The sequence below is a fragment of the Anabas testudineus genome, chromosome 5 (assembly GCF_900324465.2).
Source record: "Anabas testudineus chromosome 5, fAnaTes1.2, whole genome shotgun sequence".
Taxonomy (NCBI): Eukaryota; Metazoa; Chordata; class Actinopteri; order Anabantiformes; family Anabantidae; genus Anabas; species Anabas testudineus.
The window spans coordinates 10,386,119-10,412,267 of NC_046614.1; the positions used below are offsets into that span (position 1 = coordinate 10,386,119).

Here is a 26,149-nt window from a genome sequence, read left to right on the forward strand (position 1 = left end):
CCTCCTTTTGCCTGTTCGTGAATACCTTACAGGAACATAAACATACACACAAACATTGCGGGAAACAGAGCCAAATGATACGGAGCTGTGCAATAAAACACACCTGGTGATTTGTGCAATTATGCATTGCAACTCCAGTTTAGTCATAGAAAGGCATTAAATTTGCTCCCAGAGAATTTGAAAAAAGCAATATTGTGCCCCCTCTGACTGACAATCTGGAGCAATCATCGTGTACAACACTGCCCTAAGATTGTCTCGGTCAGGGTTCCAGCTGAAGCCGTGCATGTGGTCATTATAATTTCATGGTGTTTTGAACATAATTATCCTCTAAAGGGTGTTGGTTACAACATCTAGGGGCAGTGAGTGTCGACAGCAGGTGTCACGGATAAATGTCCTGACAAAGTCTATGTTTGCACTGTTCACACTACAGTCTTCCTCCTAATGCTCGGACTCTGGCCAATCCTCTCATCTTATCTGCCTTGCTGCCTGTGGCCACCCTTTGATACAGTCATATCCCTGCTCTCATCATTTCTTAATGGTAAGTTATTGATTTATCAGGTTTAATTATTTCTAGAAATAAAACGTATTGACAATGTTTGCTCTCTCCAAAGTAAAAAAAAAAACTAAACTAAACAAAAGCAAGTGGATCTTAGCAAAGACATTTCCATCAAGAGAAAAACAATCTGTGCTGTTTGATCATGGGGAGGTTTGTTGCTCCCTGTGGATGGACCCAGTCAGTCAGTGTTATGTAATGTGTGCTTGTTTTAAGGGCTGGCCTCAAACCGTGAAGGATGGGGCTCAAACACAGAGCAAGAGCTCCTAATGTTATCAGAATAATGAGAAAGGCAAAGGAAGGGATATGCTACATTTAGCTCCATTTAGTGTTGTGGGAGTATACGTGTTATGTGTAGGAGAAAGACAAAAGGAAGATGACCAACAGCCAGACAGACACATACTATATCTAGACATAAAATAAAGCACAAACACAGCTAGGAAGACCTTCCATGTAGGTTTGGATCCGTCTGTTCGCTCCATTGAGTCACCATCCTTCCTTTGTCTCACCATGTTCAGCTGCAAGGTAAATTAGAAAAAGAACAATGAGCAAACTCAAACATTTACTACTGTTTCATTTCCCACAGTGAATCCAAGAACTAGAGTCCCCAAAGGGAAGCCTGGCTCATGCCTTAGACAGAAGGAGCTACCATATTTTACATAACTACAAATAAGAATTACTCTCAGAATAGAAGAGGAAGGGTCTGCTCCTCTTAAAACTTAACACGCTTTGACTTGAAGTCTTACATAACCCACTGGAGTTCTGCTTTCAATGAGCCTGCTCTGAATATTTAGCATAGTTTTATCTTTAGAATTATTTCATGAATTACTGTTTTTAAAAGATGAGTACATTGGATTTTTTTAGGCAAAGGGGACTTTTTCCTTATATTTGAAGGTCTAAGAATAGAGGATGTCGTTCGTAAAGCTGCCGTTTTGTTATACAGGTTAGAAATAAAGTTAGATTTGATATGATTTGTGAGACCAGGAAGACAGAGCCTCTCACCCAACGTGACACTTGCAGCATAGTGCACAACGGATTACACTGGAGACCGCTAACCACAATTAGTCTCCTACACATAATGTCATAGACACATTCACACAGCTCACTTCTTGTGTGGTGGCGGATAGCTGTCCCTCCAGGGTGGCCACCCTCTCCAGAGCTACCCGAAGCCTCTCACGTACCTGACACACACACAAAGAACACACGTCATCCAGAAAGTCCAGTTCGTAAACTGGTACCATTTACATTAATCTATGGTGTTTTCTCTTAATACAAACTCAAGACTTCCTCCATCTGTTTCACATTAAAAGCCTTACAGATATAATATGTTCTCATTTATAAACAGCTTTTACTCTGAAACTCCATAAGTGCTGAAGTTATTAATAGCTTGACAATGAGAAATGAATGCCAAAACCACATGGATGAGAATTCGTTAATGAGGGAGAGGACAAATTGTGTTAAAAAAATCATGAATAAGCAAATTCTTTCCCCGTGCATCTGTTCGTGAGCACCAACCACAGCCCGTACTGTATTCGTGTACATGTGCGTGTGTTTGTCCACCTTTTCATCCAGAGCCTTGTGGTGTTCAAACAGCGACTTCAGAGCTTTGAGGACCTCCACCTCGCTGGAGACTCCAGATGGTGGGGGTGCCTGTCTCTTCACCACTGTCATCCTCAGACTGCGTTCGTGACGAGACACCAGACACTCCAGGTGCTCCAACAGCAGCTACAGCACAGGCGCACACCCGACCAACAAAGAGAATACTAATTTCAAGCTTAGAAACATTATTTGTTTTCATCAACATCACCGCACACATCTGTGCATGTATACACTCAAATGGAGCGTACACACACACATACACACATACCCTAGTGTTGTTCCTTTCAGCTTTCAGCTCAGATATTTCCTCCTCTTTCTCCAGCAGCTGCTCCCGGCATATGTTCAGCTCCTTCGTCAGAGTGGCGAACTCCTACACAGCACACATATGACAACCACACATAGGTTAGTATCATCACGGATAAACAGAATGAAAACTTTTGCAAATCTTTTGCAAATCTGAGTCTCCAGTCTCTCTATTTACCACACGTGAGTGCGGTTGATCATCATCAAAACATCTTTTTCTCTGTCTCACAGTCAAACACATCCAGTAAATGAACCTCCTGATGATGAGACAGTGACTATTAATATTAAACAGAGAGCTGTTACTTATTTAAGTTTATACTTATACTTACTTATACTACATTTCTTGCTGGTGACAGAAGATGTACAATCCATTAAAGCTGCTCCACATTCACTAACTTTGTGGTATCACTGTAGAGAGTACAGATGCAACTCTTGTCTCAATACTTCTTTTGGTCCATTTGTTTTATTATATTATATTGTTTCATTATCTGCCCACATGTCAGATGCTAAACTTCCACAGTGCACACTGGATGTTTTCTTTTGTGTCGTCTGGTCTAAACTAAACTGAACAAAAACTGTAGTTGGGCTTATTTTTAACTAAAAGAAAAACACAACTCTACCTCTCCTCTACGTGTTCTGCTGAGTGTGCATTGCCTCATGTAGTTTCACTGCCTCTCCCACACCATTCATGACAGTAGCACTATCTTTTCACCGCCCCACAAAGAACCATATATTGGTGGATATTTTATGCTCTTTTGGAGCTGTAAAAGCAATGGCTCTATTAACTTTAATGGTTTGGAAGAACGCGGTGATGGAACTGCACTGCTCTTCCGCCGTGTTTGGTTTTTACGGTATATAAAATTTAATGGAATTTCACCTGTGCAATTTTTCATTTGAGGTTGAATGAGTCCTTTCAAATCACAGTCACTGTGAAGACATTATGAAGTACTCGTTGGCAAAAACAAGTGATCCTAAAATGGTTTGCCACAAACCAATAATAGAACATTTAAAAATGTTACTATGATGATAGTCTTTTCTGTGACTGACAACATCCTGTATGCTTGACTGAAAATCTGATATATGTCAACTGGATGCAATGCAACCTAGCCGGGGAATTTATCACCATTAGCCAATTCTGTACAAAGTTTCCCTAATCCTGACAATGTCAGATGTCTTTGGTGAAAATGATAAGCTTCACCTGCTCTGGTAGGGGATTATAAGGCCTTCGCAGCCTCAGATCAGCGTTAGAACAGGGCGGAAATGTCAAGACTCTGCCTTTGTACAACTAATACATCAGTATCTTTCCTGTTGTTATCTAAGCAGTCAATTCTCATGTCAGAGGATGTTTCCCAGGATCCCATCTAGTTGTTATTCTCGCTGCCACTGATTAAGTTTACACAAAAAGAGAAGCTAACAGTGGTGTAGTAACAGTATACGACAGAGGATAAGCCGGCGGTTCACACAGTATCTACTGGAAGTTGATTTCATGAGCAGAAATTGTGTGGCTGTTTGTTGTGTACGTGTGTGTGTGTGTGTGTGTGTGCATGGTTATGTTTGAGTATGTGCTTGTGTGCATGCTGTTTGAACATCTTCTGATGCTTTGTTGGCATTTCCTGTGAGCTTGGCTTTAGGCCAAACTAGAACACAGAGGTTTATGCTCTTTGTTTCCTCAAATATGAATTCACAAACAATTCAAGTTGTGCTTCTGGTCTTAGATTTAACACTGCTAATCCAAACACTACGCCCAGAGATGATGTTCCACATTTAAACTGTACTGGTTTAGTAAACCTGAACAATTATCATCTAACAGCTGAGTTGTAAGGAGCATCCTCAGCCAATAAGAAATAGAAGTGTACCTGTTTTATAATATAATAATTTACAAATGATATTTGTGTCACTGGCACATACGACTAGTCGTGCATGTTGCTATCCAATTATGCTACAATAATAATAATGCTCTGAAATAAAATCCCTGTGTCATCACAGTGATGTCATATGATACAAGCATATAGCCTGGTTGACAACTTAATATATAGCGCAATATGACATAATAAATTAAAACGAAAATATAAAGTGGATTAGGTCACAATATTTACAGTCCCCTCCAAAAGTATTGGTCCAATACACATCTTTGTAGATAGCACCTTTTGTTTGAACCCACCCAAGATGTGCATTTGATCATTGATTGATTAATAAAAGCTGAATTTTTGAACTTATGCCCCCTATTCATCTTTTGATGTCAAACCCAAATGTTTTTAGTCTACAGCAAAAATACTTTTGGAAGGGGGGGTAAATATGTAAATAAAACGTAAGGATATGTTTTTGTAGAAAAAGCAGACAATGATTGTTAAGTTAAGAATACACTTCACCACCTCCATTAAACTAAAGGCTTCTGTCTCTAAAGCTCTGTGAGACATTTATAGGACACGTCAGCTGGTTAGATAGTCTCCATGTCATCTTTCTGCATGTCATTAGTCTTCACAATCTTGCCCTGTGCTTTTGAAGTTTGCTCTGTGATAAATATTGTAGTATTTGACTAAATATGCGATATAAAAGCAACATTACAACACAAATGGTGGTTATCACAGAGTAACCAAAGATGTGATGTGAGACTAACACTTCCAAATTTCTATTTACCCTGCCCATCATCCTAAAAGGAAAACACAAGACAGTGAAGTGGGAGGGAATGACTGAAGAGGGAGGAGAGAGGGAACGAGGGATGGTAGGAAACACGGAAAATGGGTCAGCTTGTTCATTTTACTTTCCCCTTATTCCACAGGGGTGCACCAATAGACATGAGCTCAGCCCAATCCACCAACAGATGTTAGAGCTCACTATCTCTTTCAATCATGGCAAAAGGGCTCAACAGGCCGCCTCTCGCCCTCTCTACTTCATCTCTTCATCCCTTCATCCTCTTGCCTTTTAGGAGCACCGTGCATCTCCACATGACATGTTCCAATACTCAAAAAAAGCCAAAAGCAATTGGGAGAAACATGCTCCGCCAAATAACTAAGAATAGATAAAAGTAGGAATGCATTACTTTTGTATTGAGTATTATATAACAGAACAGGCAAGTATTATATATTAAATATAAGGCACATCACTGTCTAGACCAAAAAATAAGTATCTTTTTCATTTCTCATGAAAATCTGTCTAACACCTTCCCTCACGCAGCTCCTGCTGCTGCTGCACAGTCACATAAACGCAGTATCACCGTGTGCACTATGCAATCCTAACCTGCCAAAGCCATGTGAGCTTCGAAAATCCCGGGATGTTTATTCAAATTCACACAACAGTCAGATATAGACACGGCTCTCTGACAAACACAACTTCGACATCTGTCAGAGTGTATATCGCATAGAGAGGAGAGAACGTTCTGGAGGAGAAACGCCGCTCTTCTACCTCCAACCACAATGTGAGATAGCAAGTGGTTACCAAACACTGCTGAGCCCAGACATTGTAAAGGGATTTCTCCCCTTCGCTTCCTTAAGCAGTTTGGGATTAAGGGATGAAAAAAAAAATGCTGTGTGTGTGTGCGTGTGTGTGCAGAGAGACAGGGAGGGATATTGGAATGCAGGCAGATAAAAAAAAAGAGCTAAAAATTTGTACATTCAATCACACACACACACGCGCACACACACACGCGCACACACACACAAGCACACAAATTACAAAAAAATATAAGGTTTTTTTTGAGTTTGCTTATCTTCCCATATTTGCTTCTGTGTCGGCACCGTGGAGAGTTCTCCACTCCCTCCTGAACTGTTGATTCATGCACTAGTCCCTACATCATGAAAAATACATAGGGTGCTATCAATACTGCAATAGCCAGTAAACTACCATGCCTTTATAATCATGCGAAACCTTCCTTGACACTCACAATATTCAAGATAACCCTTTATTTTATTTCTACTCTGATGAAATATATGTGTGTGTGTGTGTGTGTGTGTGTGTGTGTGTGTGTGTGTGTGTGAGAGAGAAGAGAACTAACTCCCTATACTCGATGGATAAATACAGAACTCAGGAAGATTGCCTTCTGGTCCTTTGCACCATATAAATTTAATAAAAAACAAACATCATCTCAGTGAACAAACCTTTTTAGAAATCAGTATGATTCATTCTGATGCTGTTTCTATGCACTTTATTGTGACTGGCTGTGTTGTGCCTGCCTTATTTAAACGAAGGTTTTAATCATCATCCATTATTAATTGTCTTGGAAACAACACAGCTAAAATGCTATTTAAAAAATATTACTGGTTCTACAGCTGTCCTTTGGCCATGGCCTCTTTTTCCTCCTAGTCATGGCATAACAGTGTTATTACCTTCAATAACATAAATAATAACAAAAACTATTTGTGACACCTTTAACAGTTACAGTACTTGTGATCATGTGACCTGCAGTAACGTTTGTTCTTGAAGCAGAAGATCTAAGGACAAACACGCTAAGGCATTAGGACACACAATGTCACTTACGAGACAACTGGGAGGGAATAAATCAACACGGTTTCGGTGTGTTGTCTGAGGACATTTTTTTTCTTGGATTGAATGGATCCAAGGTGGGCAACAAGTTTTAGAATAGCACATAAACACTATTAGCAAAACAACTATTAACCAACTTTAAATGAGCTTGTTTAGTTTGTTCTGTTGCACCATACAGTATTTTTATACACATATACACAGTGTATGTGGTTTACCAGCTGTTAACTGTACTGAAACGCCACCAGACAATGTGCTGAGTTTTGAATATTGTCTTTCCTCCCTAAACTCTCTCCTTTTATCATCATCAACAGCTTTTCAACTACTCTTTCCTTGTCTGCACAGACTTTGCACACACAACTCTCAGCAGGTTCACATCTGTTCTCTGCGAATTGTTAATTAAAAGATCATTTTGTAAAAAAACAGCAAAAATGTATCAAGTATCAACCAAAATAGTATTGTACAGTATTTCATTGCCAAACAATCCTCTGGAATGCATTAAATGTCACAGATGAAGTAGACTAAACTTTTAAAGGAAGTCATGCTCTGAGCATCCAACTTTTCCAGCAACAGTACTTCTGATATGTGTGGGTACATTAACAAGACGGGAGATTGAAGCCAAAGCAGATATAAATCGATGTTTGCCAGCGAGATGGAGCGTAGTCTCTGTGAACGTCAGTTGGTGGGAGGAAAGGAATAGAGGAAAATATGTGACTAAGCAAGAGAAGGAAAAAGGGTGAAACTGTAAACACGAGTATTAATTCATTCACACATCGTATGATTCACAGCGTGAGGTTGTGATATCATTTATGCTAATCAGAGGAGTTTACTGCACAAGTGCACTCATGACCAGTCGGGGTGTGTTTTACATCCCTAAAAATAGCAACATGTCCAACAAGTTAAATGATGCTGTTCTTAAAATGCGTTGGTAAGGGAACTCAAGATTTTCCTTTTTCAGTGGTCAGGAATATGTAAACTAATATTGATAGAATATAACAACATCGCAAAACCTGAGTAGATGAAATCTGCATATTTCTGCAACACAGAAGTTTTCCTGGCATCAGCCCAAACGATGCTAGAATCTGTCCTATTTCATTCATTTCATTTGAGTTTAGACAGGATCACAGGAAGGCCTCACAGAACAAACTATCTAGTAAATTTACTCAGAAACCAAGGTGGAATGTGCTACAGTGTAAATGTCAGATGGGAATTGCTAAAAAGATCCCCCCTCACAGTAAAACCACAGAGATGTTTCATCAGAGGTTGTATATTGTATTGTACAGCTGAGCCCGCTTCACTTGCAGGCACCAAAAGACCCTAAATTTACTCTGATGTAAATCGTGATAATTCACTAAGGAGTGCCACAGTGAAGATGAATGCAGAGCCAGGGACTGGAGAATGAGTGAGTCCCCGGGGAGCTTCAGATATCACAGCTCTGTAACTCTTCACCACTGCAGAGGGAGTGAGGCAGCGAACAGCAGAGGGGCGGACTCAACCTTCCTCTGACAAATCTGAGCCAGAACACACACACACACACACACACACACAATAACTGTGACACACACACACACCACCACCACAACACCTTGCTTGGGTGTTGGCCCCAAATAGGCAGTGAGTAATCTGTTGCCATGAAGCCACCCTGCGCACGGGCTGCCATCGCCATGGCAACAGCTCATTAAGAAAGTGAAGTGTTTGAGCAGCACATAAACTTTGCATGTGCGTTTTATCAGATGAACACGGAGCGACGCAGGCGCACATCCCTGCTGGCGCACGCACTGAAACACAAACGAACGTGCACAGAGCTGCTGGGAGATTTTCCCTCTGTGTGACGGTGTGACAGCTCTCGACACCGTGGAAAGAAGCAGCTGACTGCAGCACTTGACAGATCTCCACCCTGACTGGGGCGCTAAAGGAACCACTCTGACTAAAAACTTTTTTTCAAAAGGTTCCCTTCAGAGTGCAAAACATGGAAAGTAAATTTGTATATTAAAAAAGAAAAAGGAAAAAAAAAAAAAGCCAGCACATTCATATTTTCAAATATTCTTCACCGCTGAGGGAGATGTAGTAAAATTAGGCCTCTGTGTAATCACTGTGAGTCATGAACAAATCAATCTAAATGAGGCACATTAGGGATAACGCTAAGACTGACTGAAGTCACGCCAGCTCTGGACTCACTTCTGTAATGCTGATAACACAACAGCAAATCCGCACGGCGTAAATACAACTCAGTAAATCCTCCTCTGAACACCTTTTCAGGATTTACTTAGAAAACAGTGTGAAACACGTTTTGAAGGGCTTTAAATGAAACCTGGCGCAGGCCCTGTCTCCCATCACCATAAAAACATGCATATCAACAATTATTTAACAGTCTGATTATTGGCTATGAAGTCGATTAATACAGCAAAAGCATTTTTATAGCTGGCACGTCAGCGCTTGCTCTCAGTTCTTAAGGTTCAGCGTATAAAGAGGTGTCAAATCCCTGCAAGTTCTCAAAACTTTCTCTCCTCCTGTGCCCATTGAAGGCCTGAGCCCAGAATAGCATCCATTCATGTTTCCCAGTTTTCTTCATTAAAGCAAAACAAAACCTGCACCAAAATAAAAGAAGGACAAAGAAATGGAAGGATGGGAGGTGGGGTGGGGGTGTGTGTGTGTGGGGGGGTACTTTCTCTGCTTGGATGAAAAGAGAAACACAATGAGTTTTTGTTGTGCATCAGTAGAGTCAGTCTCAGTAATGAACGCACTGTGAGTAAAGCACGCACAGCAGTCACACAGAGAGAGAATCCTTCATTTATCTTCTTTATCTTCTTTATTTTCTTGGACAATTAGAAGTTGTAAAGATGCAACAAACCAACGGAAAGCCTCAGTGGAGGGGGTGTGCCCACATATCTACACCAATATGCAATTTGCATCACTGCGTAGCATTGCTCATTCAGTACAACTTGACTGGGGCACGGTGATGAAAAATAGGGAAGGGGAGAAGGGTAGGAAGCTGTGGAGAGGAGGCCATATCTCAGTCCTAGAAAAGAGTCATCGGTGCTGAAATCAATACTCAGGCAAGGACATGTGGAAACTGCAGAAGAGCGATTTGAGCTGGAGACAATCATTCATTGGTAACATCCACAGACTGTACTGGTGACGAGTCCCCTACCTGGTACATGTAGGTGTTAAAGTGGGTCCCATTCTGAAGGTGGATCTTCACTGTTGGGTTCATGTCGAAGGCTAAACATATCAGATCCCTCAAACAGACACCCCATAAAAACACAGACAGAGGTAGAGAGAGGTAGAGGGTGAGAGCTGATAGGAGATGAGGGTGAGGAAGGTGCAAAAAAATATGGGATAGTTCCTCTGAGTCCTGGTCGACACTGAGTGTAGCAGGGCTAGATGAGATTCCTGTGCTGCTCTCTCTGCCCTCCGCTGGGACAACAGTACTGTGCTAGTCAGGCTGCTCGAGCTACAGACTGGGATGAGAGACCGCTGAGAACAGGGGTGAGGAGAGAGAGAGAGAGAGAGAGAGAAAAGAGGGAGTCGAGAGAGAGAGAGAGATAAACAAGGACGGGTTGAACACAGGGGGAAAGCAGGGTTGAGGCAAACATGCATGATTTTAAGATGAGAATGAGACAGAAATCACAAGGACAGAGGGAAGAGGAAGACAGCGAGAGGCTTGTGGTGATCAGCTGATGGAGGAAGGAAGAGGCAGGGTTTAGAAAAAGACTGCTGGAGGCCCTGGCCACCTGTTCTCTACTGCTCTCTCTCTCTCTCTCACACACACACACACACACACACACACACACACACACACGTGCGTGCGACATGACACAAAAGTTCAGGAACTCAGAGGGAGTTTTGAAGTCACATTTGGAACTAATGCCAAGAATTAGCATGAAATTAAACGCTCTATTTCCTCCTAATAAAAACTCCAGTCACTGCTTACTCAACACAAACTCAAGAGACCCACTTTCCTCCAGCATGACATTGTACGTGCGGATTCTTTCTATTTATAAACAGCAGCCTGTGTCGTTCCTCGTCTCTTAGCGGGATTTCAGAGTGCATCCACTTGCCTGGACTCAGAAACCCCTTCCGGTGCTTTTATACAGTAAAGAATATCAACTATCTATTTTTGTTAGTGTCATCTGCAAGATTCATGCTTCTTTGCTGGTACCGGGACACAGTTTAGTGTCCCATCAAACTTAGATTAGGACTAAATACAGTATTTAAATGTTGGAAATGTGGCACAATTTCTAATTTAATTTGCTAAATTAATAATAAAAAAAGAACACTATTAGGTCACAATCTATGTTATCATAGTCTTTATTATAACGCATTCAAAATAGTAATAATAATAATAATAATGCCAGCCTTTTCAACATCATCAGTAGATAGCATAACGACTATGGGGCACGCCACTAATTTCACATGTGAAAGTGAATTCACAAGGAGCAGCACACATCCCAAAAACAGTTGTATAATGCAGCTATGTAGGAACTTTGAGAAAATTGCTCTAGGAACGTCATAACTGAATAATCCAGGATTTAACCTGAAAACTGCACATTTTTAACAATAAGCCTTTTGGAAGGAGGGTCTATGTTGCATTATAGCAAATGCAGCACAGGGGCTTTGTGGGGCTTGACCCGTACTAAGAAGTGATGTCTTTACCTCGTTCGGTCTTTCCCAACATCCTTTTTTTTTTATCTCTTCATTATTTAGGTGATTTTATTTTATTACCTTTTTATTTATTAGCCCTTACAGCTGTCTTCCTACTTCTGATGTGTGCTCACAGTACAAGCTTAGCACCTAATTAAACCGATTGAAATTTGTGTCAAATCTGTGTCATGCTGCATATTCACCCTCTGCCCTGTGGAGTCAAACTGGAGTCCGAGTCTAATTCTCGGTTCATTCTCTGGTTCAGCATAGTGTGCACAGAATGCATAAGGTATGAGCGCTGTCTAATTAGTGACAACTGAGCTGAATGACCATTTTAATTCTGCATTCCTTCCTACTTTAGTTCGTTTATTAACATTCAAACCACTCGTGCTTCGTCGCTTACTCAGCTCACCTGATTCACTCATTGAAGATTTTAAAAAGTGTTCCCTGACCATCATAGCCAGTGGGAGTGGCAATGCATAGATCTAGAAAAAGACAAGTGGCTCCTGTTTGCAGGTCTGCTTGCTCCTGGTTGTCAGGGTAACAGAGGTAACCAGAGGAAGAAGATGAATCAGAGAGACAAACATGGCTTCACATCACAGCGTCAAACATCCTGACTGACGTGACTTCCACTATTAACCAACAGCAGCTCACTGCAGGGAGGATCCTGTGAGTTACAGCCACTGAGTAGCCAAGCACAGCGGTCACTGCTGTCGTCTGGGTTAGTGGTTAGACAGAGACTCCTGCTGGCAGCACGAGATACTCACACGAAATAGTAGCAAAGCAAGTCGTGCATAAATTCACGCACAAATGTGTAAAAATACACGTGTGGGTGCAAGTTAACGTGCTCTGTGGCGAGTTTTCAAAGTGTAAAAAAAGTGTTTAATTATTCAAAAATGTGCATGTGCAAGGAGTGCACATGAAGTCATTTTGTGACAATAGAAACCAGTAATAATTTATGCGTGGTGATAACTTCTCATCCTTGACATGAGCGGGAGCCAGACTTGGCAGAGCTGTGGATTTATAGACAGAGACAGAAACAGAAAATTGTTCACAGAGGCACTCAGCACACAAACAAACAGCACACAGCTCACAAGCGCATCAGCAGAACTGCCAAAAACACAAGAAACCTGACACATGTGAGAAAGCATTTTCTCTAGGAGAATTCGCAGAAGTAGGAGACCTTTGACTTTTTTATCTAACAGCCTCTCTCAGTTTTCTCTCTCGCTCGCTTCTTTTCTCTCCAAGTCTTTCTCCTCTTGCTGCTGTCTAACGACACTTGATTACTTCTTTTACACTCGATCCACTCCAGCTCTCATCCTGTTTTCTCGTGTCTTTGCTTTCCCTCTCACTTCCTCTCCCTTTATATTTCTCAGGTGTTGCTAATCTCAGCTGAACCTTCCCTCGACAGCGCAGCCATTTTACATCATAACATAACATGGAGCAGAGGGCACACACACACACACACACACACACACACACACACACGCATTTCACTGTTACTAGATTTTGTTTTAGACACGTGAATTAAATCCAAACCACAAATATTATGACTGTAGTTTGTTTCTTAAACTTGTATTTGTCCAGTGTAAACAGTAAATATTAAAGGAGTGGTTTAGCAGTTGAATTCATTAGTGAGCTTTAGAGGCGCTAAAGATGTTACCACCGGACAGATCCATGTTGTTTCTAGTCTTCATACTATGTTAAGCCTACTAGCTGCTGTTTTCACAGCACAGTTCACCTTCCATAGATATCTATCTTCTCATCAGCCTCAACAAGCTCCACCAATCACATCATGGATGTCTTATAAGAACTGTTTAGAAACATTTTAGCAAAACACCCAAATTGCAAATAGAAATGATGATAATGACGATGAAATTATGCCTCACTACTCTGGGAAGATGTATCCCTCCTTCTTGATCACGACTGTCTTCATCACCTCATTCTCTTCCTGCTGTCCTCGTTTGTTTTTCTTTTACAGTCTCCTCTGTCACCTCCTCCCTCCTGCCTCTGTCTAAAGAACCTGTGTCAGCTCCGTCTCTCTCCCGCTGTCCTCATCACTCAGTCGAAGTGCGCGGCTTACCTCTCTCCATCTCTCCTTCACTGTGTCCTCCTCGAGCTCCCGGTCAGCTCAGGGGGATGCCTATTACTACTGTATGCCTTTAACCAGCTCCATGCATGCAATCATTGCAAATAACAGATGCACTGAAAGGCTCTGTTTCCAGACACAAATCAGACACATGGATCACATCTAGTCTGTTCCGGAAAAAGAAAAATATTCTTCAACTTCTATGCATGTAGAGATATTTTGTTCCCATATCTCCCTAAAAAACATATTCTATTTATCCAGAATGAAGATAAAAAATAATGCCTACATGAAAACAATACTGAACTCATTTATGATGCACACATATTCAGTTCCAGTCAAGTCTGGCTGATTTTTTTTAATGTATAAACCCCAACTATACACAAACACAGTGACTCATTCACTGAAAAATACATAAAACTAACACACATACAGTATACTCCAGAGGCCTCACAAACACGCTCACTCAGTCCATCCCAGCTGCTCTGTTTTGCAGATGAAAGGGTATCGTGGTTCTAGAGGAAAGCAGAAGATGAATCAACTGCACTGTTATTAATATTAATCTTCATGTTCAGAGTCAATAAATTGCTCCAAGGATACACCGAGCATAACTTCCAATCATCTAACGTCTTCCCAAACCTTCGTGTAGCTAAAATGGCTGTGAGTAATGGCTAGCCTAGGTGTTGTGTGTTTGTGGAGGTCAGGAAGGCTGCTCTTGCCCTTCACAGGGCGCAAACTGCAGTGGCAGGATGTAACTCTACACCACTGTGCGTGTGTGTGTGTGTGTGTGTCTACAGTACGGCCACAATAACTGTAACTGTAATGACAGAGGCACGACAAGCGCCTCTCATGGTGCCCAAAAGTGAAGCATCACACTGCTCTCCTGTCCTTCTCCCGCAGCCTCTGTCCTTCTCAGACAGAGAAACACATGGATGGAAACATGGAGGGTGGGACTGAATACAAAACCGCATTTGATTTTCAGCTTTTTCTCCAGCCACTAAACACGACAAGAATACTGGCACAAAAATATATCCATAGCATCAGTATTTATGGAGTATCCAAGTGTTTCTTCAGAACTGAATAAATGTAATAATGGAAAATAAAACAGCAGCCCACAGCTAATATCATCACACCTTGATGAAAAGATGTAGTTATTAAAATATGATGCTTTGTTTTATACCATAGCTGCTTTGTTATGCTATATAACCACTCAGCGAAGCACGCTGACATTTCACAGGTATATGTTTCTCATTTCAGATATTAAAATATATTCCCTACTGCTACTTGCTATGGGAACTACATACCTGCCAGTGAGGGTTTGATGGGAAGGTGTGAGTCACTACAGACGATTTGACTGTTTAGTGCTAAATAACCTGTATTTAACTGACTGAAGGCATGTCCCTTCATCTGATTAACAACACACTGCATTAACTCATTGAATCTATAGTGGGTTATTTCTTTTTTTAAATCTTCATGGAGCAACTTCCAACTTCTCATCCAATATCATAGGTTGGGGGAGAGTGTGTGATGGTGCTGGGTGGAGAAGAGCGATGGAGACAGAGAGAGGAGTGCGGAGAATGGAGCGTGAATGACTTTCTCTCATGCAGGTTCCCAAAATACATGACTTTTTTTTTGATAGCTCAGAAAACACACACATACACACACACACACACACAGTTGAGTTTCCATCACTTCAGAGGAGGCTACATTGACTTACATTCATTTCTTGAAGCCGTATTGTAACCCTAACCCAAACCTACTGTAATGCTTGTGCTAACCTAAGTCTTCCCCATTAAATTTTATGATTTTTGTCTCCTAAAGGAAGGCGAGTCACTACAATGTGACTTTTCAACAGATTTTTGTACTGTACATACACACAAACACACACACATTTATTTATGATGCATGGGTCTTGTGTTCAGTCACTTCCTAAATGGTCTGATGTTTATTCAGATACACATGCAGTACCTGAATAAATAGGTGTTAGAGGTAACAAAACTGATCCTGTCTCTGTACATATGATTTTACAAACACACACACACACACAAAAAAAAAAAAAAACATTTCTACAACCTGCGTGCTGTTTGATTTAGAGTTTGACGTTTGTTGGAAGGTTAATCTGTGGATGTTTGTCCTGGTTCTATAAAGGTCTGAACAACAGGACACCTAAAGCAGCATAGGAGCATGAACACACACACACACACACACACACACACACACACACACACACACACACACACACACACACACACACACAAATTACATACACAACAACAGAAGCAACAATGATGCAAAGCTCTTTAAAAAATGATTTCGCTCTGATCTGATCCATACTACTGTATCATGACCATATAAAGCATCGCACGTGTGTGTGTGTGTGTGTTTGTGTACATCTACCATACGACCCTGGATGATTTATTTAGGAGATGTAATTTTTCTTTCTGGAAGGTTCTCTAGCCGTGTAACTTGCTTGCTCATGTCACTTGGTCACACACACATTCAGTCAAAGACACACACACACACACACACATACAGACACACTGTGTCACGCTCAATAATACTTTGCTGTAACACTGATGTACAGTATTTTGCTCTACCAAGAAATGATTTTGTTTATTTTTAGGATATGAGGATTTAAATCCTCTGCGTATATTATGCACATGTTTGGGAGGAACGAGGACATTTCAGTTCGTGTGTTTCAGCCTATATTGTGTTTATGTGCCGTTATTGTTGCAGTCCCCTTATTTTCCCACAGGTTTAATCCCTCACGAAGTACCATTCCCTCTCTTTATGACTCATGCAGTTGCAGCTCATTTTCACAGAGGATACAGATACTTTTCACGTCACAGTGAGTGTGTAACATTTCATGATATTTATTAGTTTAATAATTACCACATTACATGGACATCTCAGTATGGTCACCTTGTACACACTATAATCTTTAAAGCCAGTGGGTGAAAACATTTCGGAAATATTTATGTGAGTGGGTGTGGCACAGATCGCGTGAGTAACTCCTCTGCCACTTCTTTGCTCTTTGTGTGTGTGTGTGTGTGTGTGTGTGAAGTGAGGCCAGTCACACTGAGTGACTGAGTGAGCTCATCTGTTTTGTAGCTCTATAAATATTGTAGATGCCATGTGCCTGCAGTAGACCTTCTCAGCAAGCTACTGTATGATGTCATTCTGGCACAACGCTAACCAACACGCACAGACAGCTGTTCTGCCGAGGCCTAATATTCATCCAGCGCTCGGGTGTGGCAGGTAGGGATGCGGAGCCCACAGCTGTTTCGTGAAACCAGCCGTTTCATGGTTTCATCATGTTTTCATTATTCCTCCATTTGTTTAGTGGACAAAAATCTCCATCTTCTTTCCCCTGAAGGTCATTTGGGTAGTGGGAAGGTGAGAAAATGGTAAGTGAAATCTCGCATCCATATTGTGATTATTGCAGAATTGTAACCTAATAAGCTGGTTAAGCGTTGGTAACTGGCAACCATTTTGATCTGGCAACCAAAATATCCACTGAACTGACTTCTCAAATGTGAACAGTTGCTAGTTGTTAGCCTTCAAAATTATTGAACTGAATTTGCTTTATTTATTAGAATAAAAGAGGACATTTTTACCATCTCCAATTTATTATAAATAATGTAGTCAATTCAGCTCTGTCCCATTACCCTTGTCACACACACACACACACGCAGAAACATTACTGTCTTTTAGGCAGTGATTCCACTTCCTTCCTCTTATATCCTCTTGAGTTACATTTGACAGTACTTACGTTGAACTTCATTTGGTTTTTCTATCTTCTTTATAAGCCAAACTACGCCCACACAGCCAACATGGCAACACAGTCTCTTCCTCAACTGCACTTGTGACCACCCCCCCAACTGCAATTTCACAAGCACTGCACTCATTTCTCTGTCCAAGTTAGACTGAGCTCTTCGGGGTTAATTGCTTTAATCTGTACGATGGAATAGGATTGCCATAAAATAGCCATCAACATGTCACAGAATTAGAGCTAAAATGTTTAAATGTCCAATCCACAAAACTCAAAAATATTCATTTTATTATTACACATAACCAGCAGAGCACTTTTTAGAAGCAAGAAGCAGGGAATTAAAAAAATGACAAATGATCATCCAAGTCATTTCAGCTCCAACTCCACTTCCTGTGTTGGAAAAACGCCACACGAAGGACACAAACAATCACCAACTGTACTGTTCAACATATCACAGGATTGTTCTACAAGGTTTACAAAAAGTTAATCGTCAAGCCTCAGGTGAATCAAACCAAAGCAGTACATTCAGTAGAGTATCTAGACAAGCTTCCTCCTGTCTGTTCTTTCATCATAACGTCCCAGTGAGCAGGGGATTCCTCCACCGAGTTCTTCAGCCAGACCCACTAACACATTGAGCCGCTGAGCTTTGGCAGCTGATCAGAAGCAGCCATCAAGGTTGAGGCTTCGCAAGCCGACAAATACACAAACCTTTAACACAGGTAATCTTCAAAAGTGTCAACAACTGAAGCAGCTTGGATTTTGATCTACCTGCATGCACCTGGTCCATGTATTTTAAGGCTGATTCAGGTCAAGTCGAGTTTAGACATTCTGCCAGTCACACGTGAAGAAATATGCATACACACGCACACATGCACACGAATGTACATACATGCAGAGTTGCTGACGGTTGGTGTCCCGTGGGACAGACGGCGTCAGGAAGTCAACATCACAACCTCGCTAGCCCTCCCCCCACATTTCCATGGAGACTGAATTTGCAGGGATGTGAGAAGCGAAAAAGAAAATCCTGAGTCTGCACGTGAACACAGAACACACACACACACACACACACACACACACACACACACACACACACACACACACACACGGGCTCACAGACCTATGAGCAGAAAAAAGAAAGAAGAGACAAGACTGCAGCTTCTTGATGAATACACAGCCTATGTTACATTTAGATGTATGTGAATGATCGTGGGACTCATTGGCGCCATGCCCTCTGGGTGAGGGGGAACGCTGGAGGAAGGGACATATATTCCATTGGGTCAGCATTAAACAAGAGCCAACTGGATGTGGGATGTACTCCCACTGGGTTGCTGCGTGGAGTCTGTATGTTTGTGTGTGTAAATGTGTGAATGGGTATGTGACAACAACCGCAGGGATGAAATGTCATTTGTAGCAGGGAGAAAAAATTAAAGTTATTTTTTGCCAAATGACAGGAATAAAAATAACCTGAATAAGATGACTAGGATGAAATAGATGTGCTGACCTAGCACATACACTTACACACATTTAGACGACATTTCAGTAATAATAAATGCCCATCGCTTGACATTGAACACAATGGAACTGGCTCTTGAAAGAGGTTTTCCCTTCTACAACACCAATCTCTGAAAATACATAGCATGCTTGGCAATTAGGTTATCATCTCGAATGAAATAAAGAATGGACTCTTGCTTAAAAATGCTGTGGAGGAATTCCCCAGGGTGTGACAGTTGCTCTTAATCAGCCAGACTGGAAGGTTTTAAGCAGATGTTTATGAAGGTTTGCCAATCAAGAGCAAGTGCAGTGGTGCTGCATTAACTGTTAATCTGTTACTGGCTGTAAATATAGGTAGCTTGTTAAAGACGCAGGAGCATTAAACTTGAGGGATGGATCAAATCAGTGTAGTATCTTTATTACAGTTTTTCTCGATTGCTAAGACACTTTTCTTGAAAGCTGCTCTCCTTTTCTCTAAACTGTGAACACAAACCAAAGTTTCAAGCTACATTCACAAAACCTCAAACTCCTCTTGCAAAACCAAACTTTCACCTCAAAACAGTTGAATCTGTATTCAAAACTGAACTATGTTTTCAAATCGTGCCCCGAGTCAATCAAACTTAAAAACACTACTGAACAGTCACTAAACACTATGTAGAAAAATATAAAACACAATGCTCAGGACATGAAGCTGGAGAAATAAAAGTTTATTGTTCACTGTAGGCTAAATGCATGTTGCAAAACTAAAGAAATCTTGTGCATTTACACATAGCACTTGTAAAAACAAACAGAAATCTTATGCATTTGCCACTTGTGTACAGTAAGCCTATGTAAAAAAAAAAAATACTAAAATTTGCAAATAAGCGCATTACTCAGCCACAGCATCATGTCTCCGTACTGGGTCTGGCCACAGGACTTCATCCACATCACGGGCCACATTTTGTCTGGCCAGGCAACGGGGGAAGAAACCCCTGGCATGCCTTATCCAGGCTTGGCATGCCTCCACACCTATGTCACCACAGGCAAGTTCCATGGCGTGCAGGAGATTTACCCTGGTGTAAGGTTGGCGTTCATATACCTTCCATGGGGTTTAGGAAAGGGGAGTACGGTGGAAGGCAAAGATTGATAAACCTTGGTTCATATTGAACCACTCTCTAACCTGGAGGGCTCTGTGAAAACCCACATTGTCCCAAACAACAACATAGATGGGATGCTCTTCCTGCTGCCCTAACAGAGCATCTCGCATGTGATTGAGGAAGATGAGGAGCTGGTGAGTGTTGTAGGGCCCCAGGTTGGCATGATGGTGGACAACCCCATGATTGCTGATGGCAGCACATAATGTGACATTGCCACCACGCTGCCCAGGAACACCAACAATGGCCCGATGGCTGTTCAATCTAGAGGTCCAGTGGGGTTTCACAGATGGGCGGGACTTACCAGCTGTATAGTATGTCATGCAGTAATTGCGTTCAACATTTACATACTGTACTATAATGTCAAATAAAGGCATTTACCTGTGCTCTTCTCTAAATCTTCTGATTATGGTGGACACAGTGAATCTACTGATGTTTGGTTGTACTCTTGTCCAGCCTCCCTCATGCTCATACCATGGACAAGAACATGGTCAATCACAGTAGCTCTGATTTCATCAGATATTACTGTTCTTTGTCTTTGCTGACCACCTTGACCACCTCGACCTCCTCTCACACGAACTCTTCCTCTCAGATTTCTATCCATTGTAAGGTCTGACAAACCAGTGCTCTCTGAACTGGCTTACTGTATATGTTCCCTCACATCATTAGCCACAAGTGTGATCAGTTTGGAGTTGTTGTGTTCAGGTGATGACACCTGTGCTTTAATTGTGTTTGACTTTTGTCACCTGTGCTCACCATTTTGCAGCACAGGTGCATCACAATGAAAATGTGTTGGCAAGTTGTGTCTAAACAAGTGAAAAGTGCTTATGATTTTGCCAAAAGAGTGATTGATTCAATCAGTGGGTTCAGGCAACTGAGCATTTGGTTCAGACAACAGGGTGTAGTGTTTTAGCCATTGAGGAAAAACTGTAAATATATACTTCATCACGTGGTGATATCAATACTGCAACACTATAAAGGCTATACAGAAAGGTTACATTCAATATTGTATCACTGTTATTTCCTGGTGCCTATATTCTCTTAATATCACTTACCACTGCTCTTCAATTTGTTGAGTTGTTTATGACCAAAGAGATTTATTACTGTTATTTGCAACTATGGAAGCCGTATAGAGTTACAGAACAATAGACTACACACAACAATACGCTTTAAAGGAAAGAAACTTGCAAAGAAATATGGAGCACTAATCTCTGTTTGTGCATGCGTGTGTGTCTGTGTATGTACTGGAGTGTATGTTACCTCCAGGGTGCACCCCCAATACCGAAGAGAAGAGAAGAGAAGAGAAGAGAAGAGAAGAGAAGAGAAGAGAAGAGAAGAGAAGAGAAGAGAAGAGAAGAGAAGAGAAGAGACATTTGTTTGCTGACACAAGCTGACATGCCAGCACTGGTTGAGAGAGCTGAGAGAGGACTGGAAGAATGGTACAATGGCATGGAGAGAGGAAATGCAGGATCAGATAGGAGGAGGAGGCAAAGAATGAACAGATCATGATGACAAAAGGATGTGACTGAAACTGGAGAGGCATAGGATAGAGAGGAATACTGGAGTATGGCAACGAAAGAGGGAGGGAGGAGAGATGTCACCGCCTGATGAAAGCTGCAAAGCTTCATGTGACCTTTATGTGACTCAACTACAGGCACTTCCACTCTTTCTCAGTCTTCACCCATTTCACATCTACGATTGTCTTCATTGCTGTTCTATCTTTCTTGCAAGACGGCACATAATGGTGTCGTGGGAGGTGGTTAGTTGTTTCACTAAACTTGACCAGAGGGGATAAGGGCATGCCCATTGCTAAAACACCATCGTGCATAGTGGTTGCGATTAAGAATTTAATTACATTTTTATGCTGCCCTTGTGAAATTTGAAATGTATTAGCAAGCAAATGCCACATCTGGAAAACGGAAGTAAATGGCAAGTGCAAAAACGAATTATTTTGTCAAGGGTCTGCATCCAGGTTGGCATTGGGAGGCTACCTGCCTGATTCTAATCATGATAGACTTAATCTTCAGATTGTTTTTCAAATTTCTATGAGTTGTTCATGTTTACACTACTGGGTATCCCAGCTTTAGAGTCATACAAGAAGATCATGCTACATTTATATTCAGATATCCACTCATCACACAGAACACATACTGTAAAATGTATGATAATTAATAAACTGAGTTTTTAGTGCACATCATCAGAAATGTAAAAGACATCTGGTAAATGAAAAGGCTCCTAGGTCCTGTCAAACCTAATGTACTGCATGCTAATAGCAAACAGACAGCACTACCATCAATCGCAAGTTAAACAGAATGATGCCGACTACAGGTGTCTAATTATAGTTATACAGATCTAGGCCATGTCCAATTGCATATCCCCTAGGCCATTTCCAATTAATTAAACAGCCACAACCACCTTTCGCTGCACTTATATTCATTGTTTATGTACTCCATAGTATTTACAGTCAGCCAAGCTGCTTAAATTCAAGGTACTGCGTAACATCTAAGAGCCGTCTGATGTCACTGTCACCACGAGTCTGTTTATACACTTTAATTGTGTGCATGCGTGAGACAGATGGACAGAGTGAGAGTTAGCATGAGTAAATGAAAGGGCAACTGGAGTGTGGAATCGAGGGTAAGAAAAGACGGTGCAGGGCATATGGAGAGAGACGAAAGCAGCTAAGTGTGAATGATGTCGGTCTTGCGCAGGGGTAGGCCGCATCACAGCCCCCATTATGCTAATGGGCCACTACAATGCTTACTGACCTTCATCAATTGATAGACAGAGCTGACCATCGAGATGACAGTGTCTGTGTATATGCTATTCATACAATTACAATCTCAGCAAGGGGACCAGGTTATTTATGTTGCAATTAGATGCTCTACGTACATGGACTATACAATCAATAAGAAAAAAAAGTTATCTTGGTACCACTGAAACGGTACAATGCTGAGACGTGGGTGAACAAAAGTCTAGTATGGAAATGAGAAAGGAGCTCACTAGACTTCCAAGTGTAATGAGCTGATTTAGATCAATTCAGTGTATGTATGTAATTGCTAAAGTACTTACACACACTACTACTTAACACCCCTACTTACTCAAACCTCTACTTGTTGTTAATGAAACAACATTTCTACATTCACCCAGCTGTTTCGTTAGGGTACCACGAGGATACGGATGTCAGTCCCCAATATGAAAACCCAGCAACTGTGCTCCAATCGCATGCATTTAGAGCCAAGTTGTAAGTACAGTGAGCAAGCTGAGAGATATGAAGCATTATCTGACAGAACGATAGCTAACTAATAGACCTCTCAGCACACGCTTAAAGCCATCACTGCTGATAAGGCAGAGAGCGAGGGAGCAGCAGAGATAGACAGTGAGACTGAGAACGAGAAAAAAGGGAAGACTTTAGAGGGGGAGAGCAGATCAGTGTGTTTGTAATGATATATAAATTCTGGATCTTCACTGCATGAACTCTAATTTATTCATAGACTTTAAACAACAGAATCTGGTGCTTTACAGAAAACAAACAGACACAAAGTCAAATTAAACTAAAGATAATGTAAAACGCAGCAGAACGACTTCACTAGAAATGTGAAAGAATCACTGATAGATCTTGTGTGTGTGTGTGTGTGTGTGTGTGGGGGGGGGGGGGGGGTGACTGTGCACATGCGTTCAAGTGTCTGCACCAACCCACGTGTCTGTGAATGGAGCTGGAAGTAAATGAATAACAGACCGCAGCTGAGAGCTGAGGCATGTTGTAGGCGGCGCTGAATAAACGGGGCTTGATTTAATATCAAGACAAGGCGATCTGGGAGCTTTCTGTAGATGCACCAAAAATATCTTATTAGTTTCTCCAGGATGTACTTTGTGAACTCGTGCTGTTTCAGTCAGCTATGGATAGCATCTATTCAGTGGTGTAAGTCGGAGTAAGCCATCATGTATTTATCTAAAGACTATCTTCAGAGTGTATTTTAGTGTCTGCCCACCTATGTTAGTCCTCTGAGCTGTCTCTCATCTCATTCACAACATGCTTTATCATATTCCTATCAACTGTCAATGTTGTGTTGACAGCTTGCTGCCTTCAAGTAGACAAAAAAATAAATTAACGCTGCTTTATTTACAGTAGACGTGCTGAAACTTGGCAAATCCGCTCATGTTGCAACACCCCACACAAACCGCTGTGGCGGTTAGTGTTATGTCTACAGCCTGAGAAAAAGTGACTCCCTTTTGTGTTTTTACGATTCATATCCTGAAATTCATACAACATAAATTATTATTGAACAAATATACATATAAAGTTGTGTTGTAACATATAATGTAAACGCGTAACCCTTGTCACAGAAGCTATTAGCTATATACAGAAATATATCTCCTACTACTGTGTCCTTCTCCCAAATCCTACATTTTACTTGCACCACCACACTCTCTCAGATCTCTGGGTGTGTGTGTGTGTGTGTGTGTGGGTGAGTGGGGGTGCTGGTGTTATTGACAGTCAGCAGCGGGGTGTGTGTGCTGTGTTGTGAGACACTGACAAGCTGTATTTCATGGAGCAGATAAAGCATTTTGAAGTTCTTTCAATCCCTTTAAGGGTCCAGCCGGGGACTTAGCTTCTGATGCCACTGCCTTTGCTGCTGCTGTTTAAGTCTCTTGCTGGGAAAAAAACGGTGGTCTAGAAAATGTCCCCCTACTGTTGTGTGTGTGAGTGAGTATGTCTTTTTGGGAGGGGAGTTATGCGCATTGTGTATTGTCTCTCTTCAGTTTTTGGACATGTGCATGGGTATTTCCAATTTTTGCACTTGTGTACTCTTGAAGTTCATAACCTTAGGCAATTGAGGTTAAACACTTTTCTGAAACACACTGCCGGCCCCACCTCTATACCCAAACCCAGGCAACATTCACACCCCCTCCCACCCATATAACTTCTCTTCCACCGTATTCTGGGGGGAGTTGCAGTAGAGAAAGTGATTTGACAGAGTTCCAATAGCGTAGTTGTTAGACATGGCAGAGCCACTATGGACTTAACTGCTGGCTGGGAAACTTCATCTCACATCCCTCTGCTCCTCCTCCTCCACTTTCTCATTCTGTCCTTTCCTGCCTCCCTCTTTCATTACTTTCGCCTTCCCCTCTGGTGGTCCCGCAACTCCAATCACTCTGCTCTTATTACCAAGGAGAGGAAACTCACACACACAAACACATCCAGTGACTGTGCGTTTTCCCCAGTAGCAGGTCATTGTTCCCCGCTGATGGGGACCATGGGTAATGCTTGATTCTGCTTTTTCACTGACTTTTTGTCTCTTCTTACTCTATTGTTACATATCCGTCTCTGTTTCTATCTCTCCCTCTTCCTTCCCTCTCTCCCCTTCTCTCTCCCTGGCAGCCAGGGGGACAAATTGGTGCCCGGCTGAGCTAAATGTGCCTGGTGCTGAGAGCCAGATGGCACTGGCAGAGAGATGGAGGGAGCGATGGATACTACTGAGAGAAGGAGCACCAAAGCTGTGGTGTGGCAGGGCAGCATGAGGGATCTAGTTTTGCACACTGATAATCTATTAGTGCTCAGGGGCCAAAAGGCTGGGCACAGGGGTCATAGTGATTAGAGCTTTTTGGGTGTGCCAGACTAGAGACTGGAAGATGTACTCAGGAAGTACAAGGAGGATTGTAGATTAAATTGCTGAAGATTTGACAAAAAGAGACCGACAGTTGATACAAACCTGTGAAGATGCAACAGGAGAAGGAGAGAGGATTAAAAGCAGACACAGACAGTGAGTCCTCCTGTGATGCCGATCACAGGAGGTAGATATGTTGTTAATTAGACTCACTTCTCACTTTTTCTGGGGTCATGTCTGTTTGTCTCATTCTCTCTCACAAAATTACAGGTCTGACCATGGTTATAGGCAGAAACTCGCTGCTTGTTGTACCACAATGATGATAGGTTAGGCAAAGTAGCTCTAAACCATCTGTGATGAGCAAGTGTTGTTCTTTTACGCGTAGAAATAAAAGTCAAATTGAATATAATCCAAGTAATGAAAACCTGGAACCATTTTTGTGTGTAACTTAAATTTGCCAGTGGGTTTGTAGGAGCCAAATCTGTA

The 26,149-nt window shown here is 41.6% G+C and overlaps 1 protein-coding gene across 6 annotated transcripts in view; it reads right to left on the reverse strand.

Annotated features, from left to right (window-relative positions):
* The window catches only part of ppfia4 (PTPRF interacting protein alpha 4), a 45,373-nt gene that overhangs the window by 12,655 nt on the left and 6,569 nt on the right, over positions 1-26,149 (reverse strand). For 5 of the 6 annotated variants that reach the window (XM_026350017.1, XM_026350016.1, XM_026350015.1 and 2 more), the window contains exons 3-6: positions 2,421-2,522; positions 2,114-2,278; positions 1,660-1,734; positions 1,000-1,071 (exon numbers count right to left, since the gene is read on the reverse strand). In XM_026350017.1, coding sequence (XP_026205802.1) covers positions 1,000-1,071; positions 1,660-1,734; positions 2,114-2,278; positions 2,421-2,522 — 414 coding nt within the window. Of the gene's footprint in view, positions 1-999; positions 1,072-1,659; positions 1,735-2,113; positions 2,279-2,420; positions 2,523-10,082; positions 10,230-26,149 lie in introns of those variants that run through there. The other variant, XM_026350018.1, reaches the window with a different exon arrangement.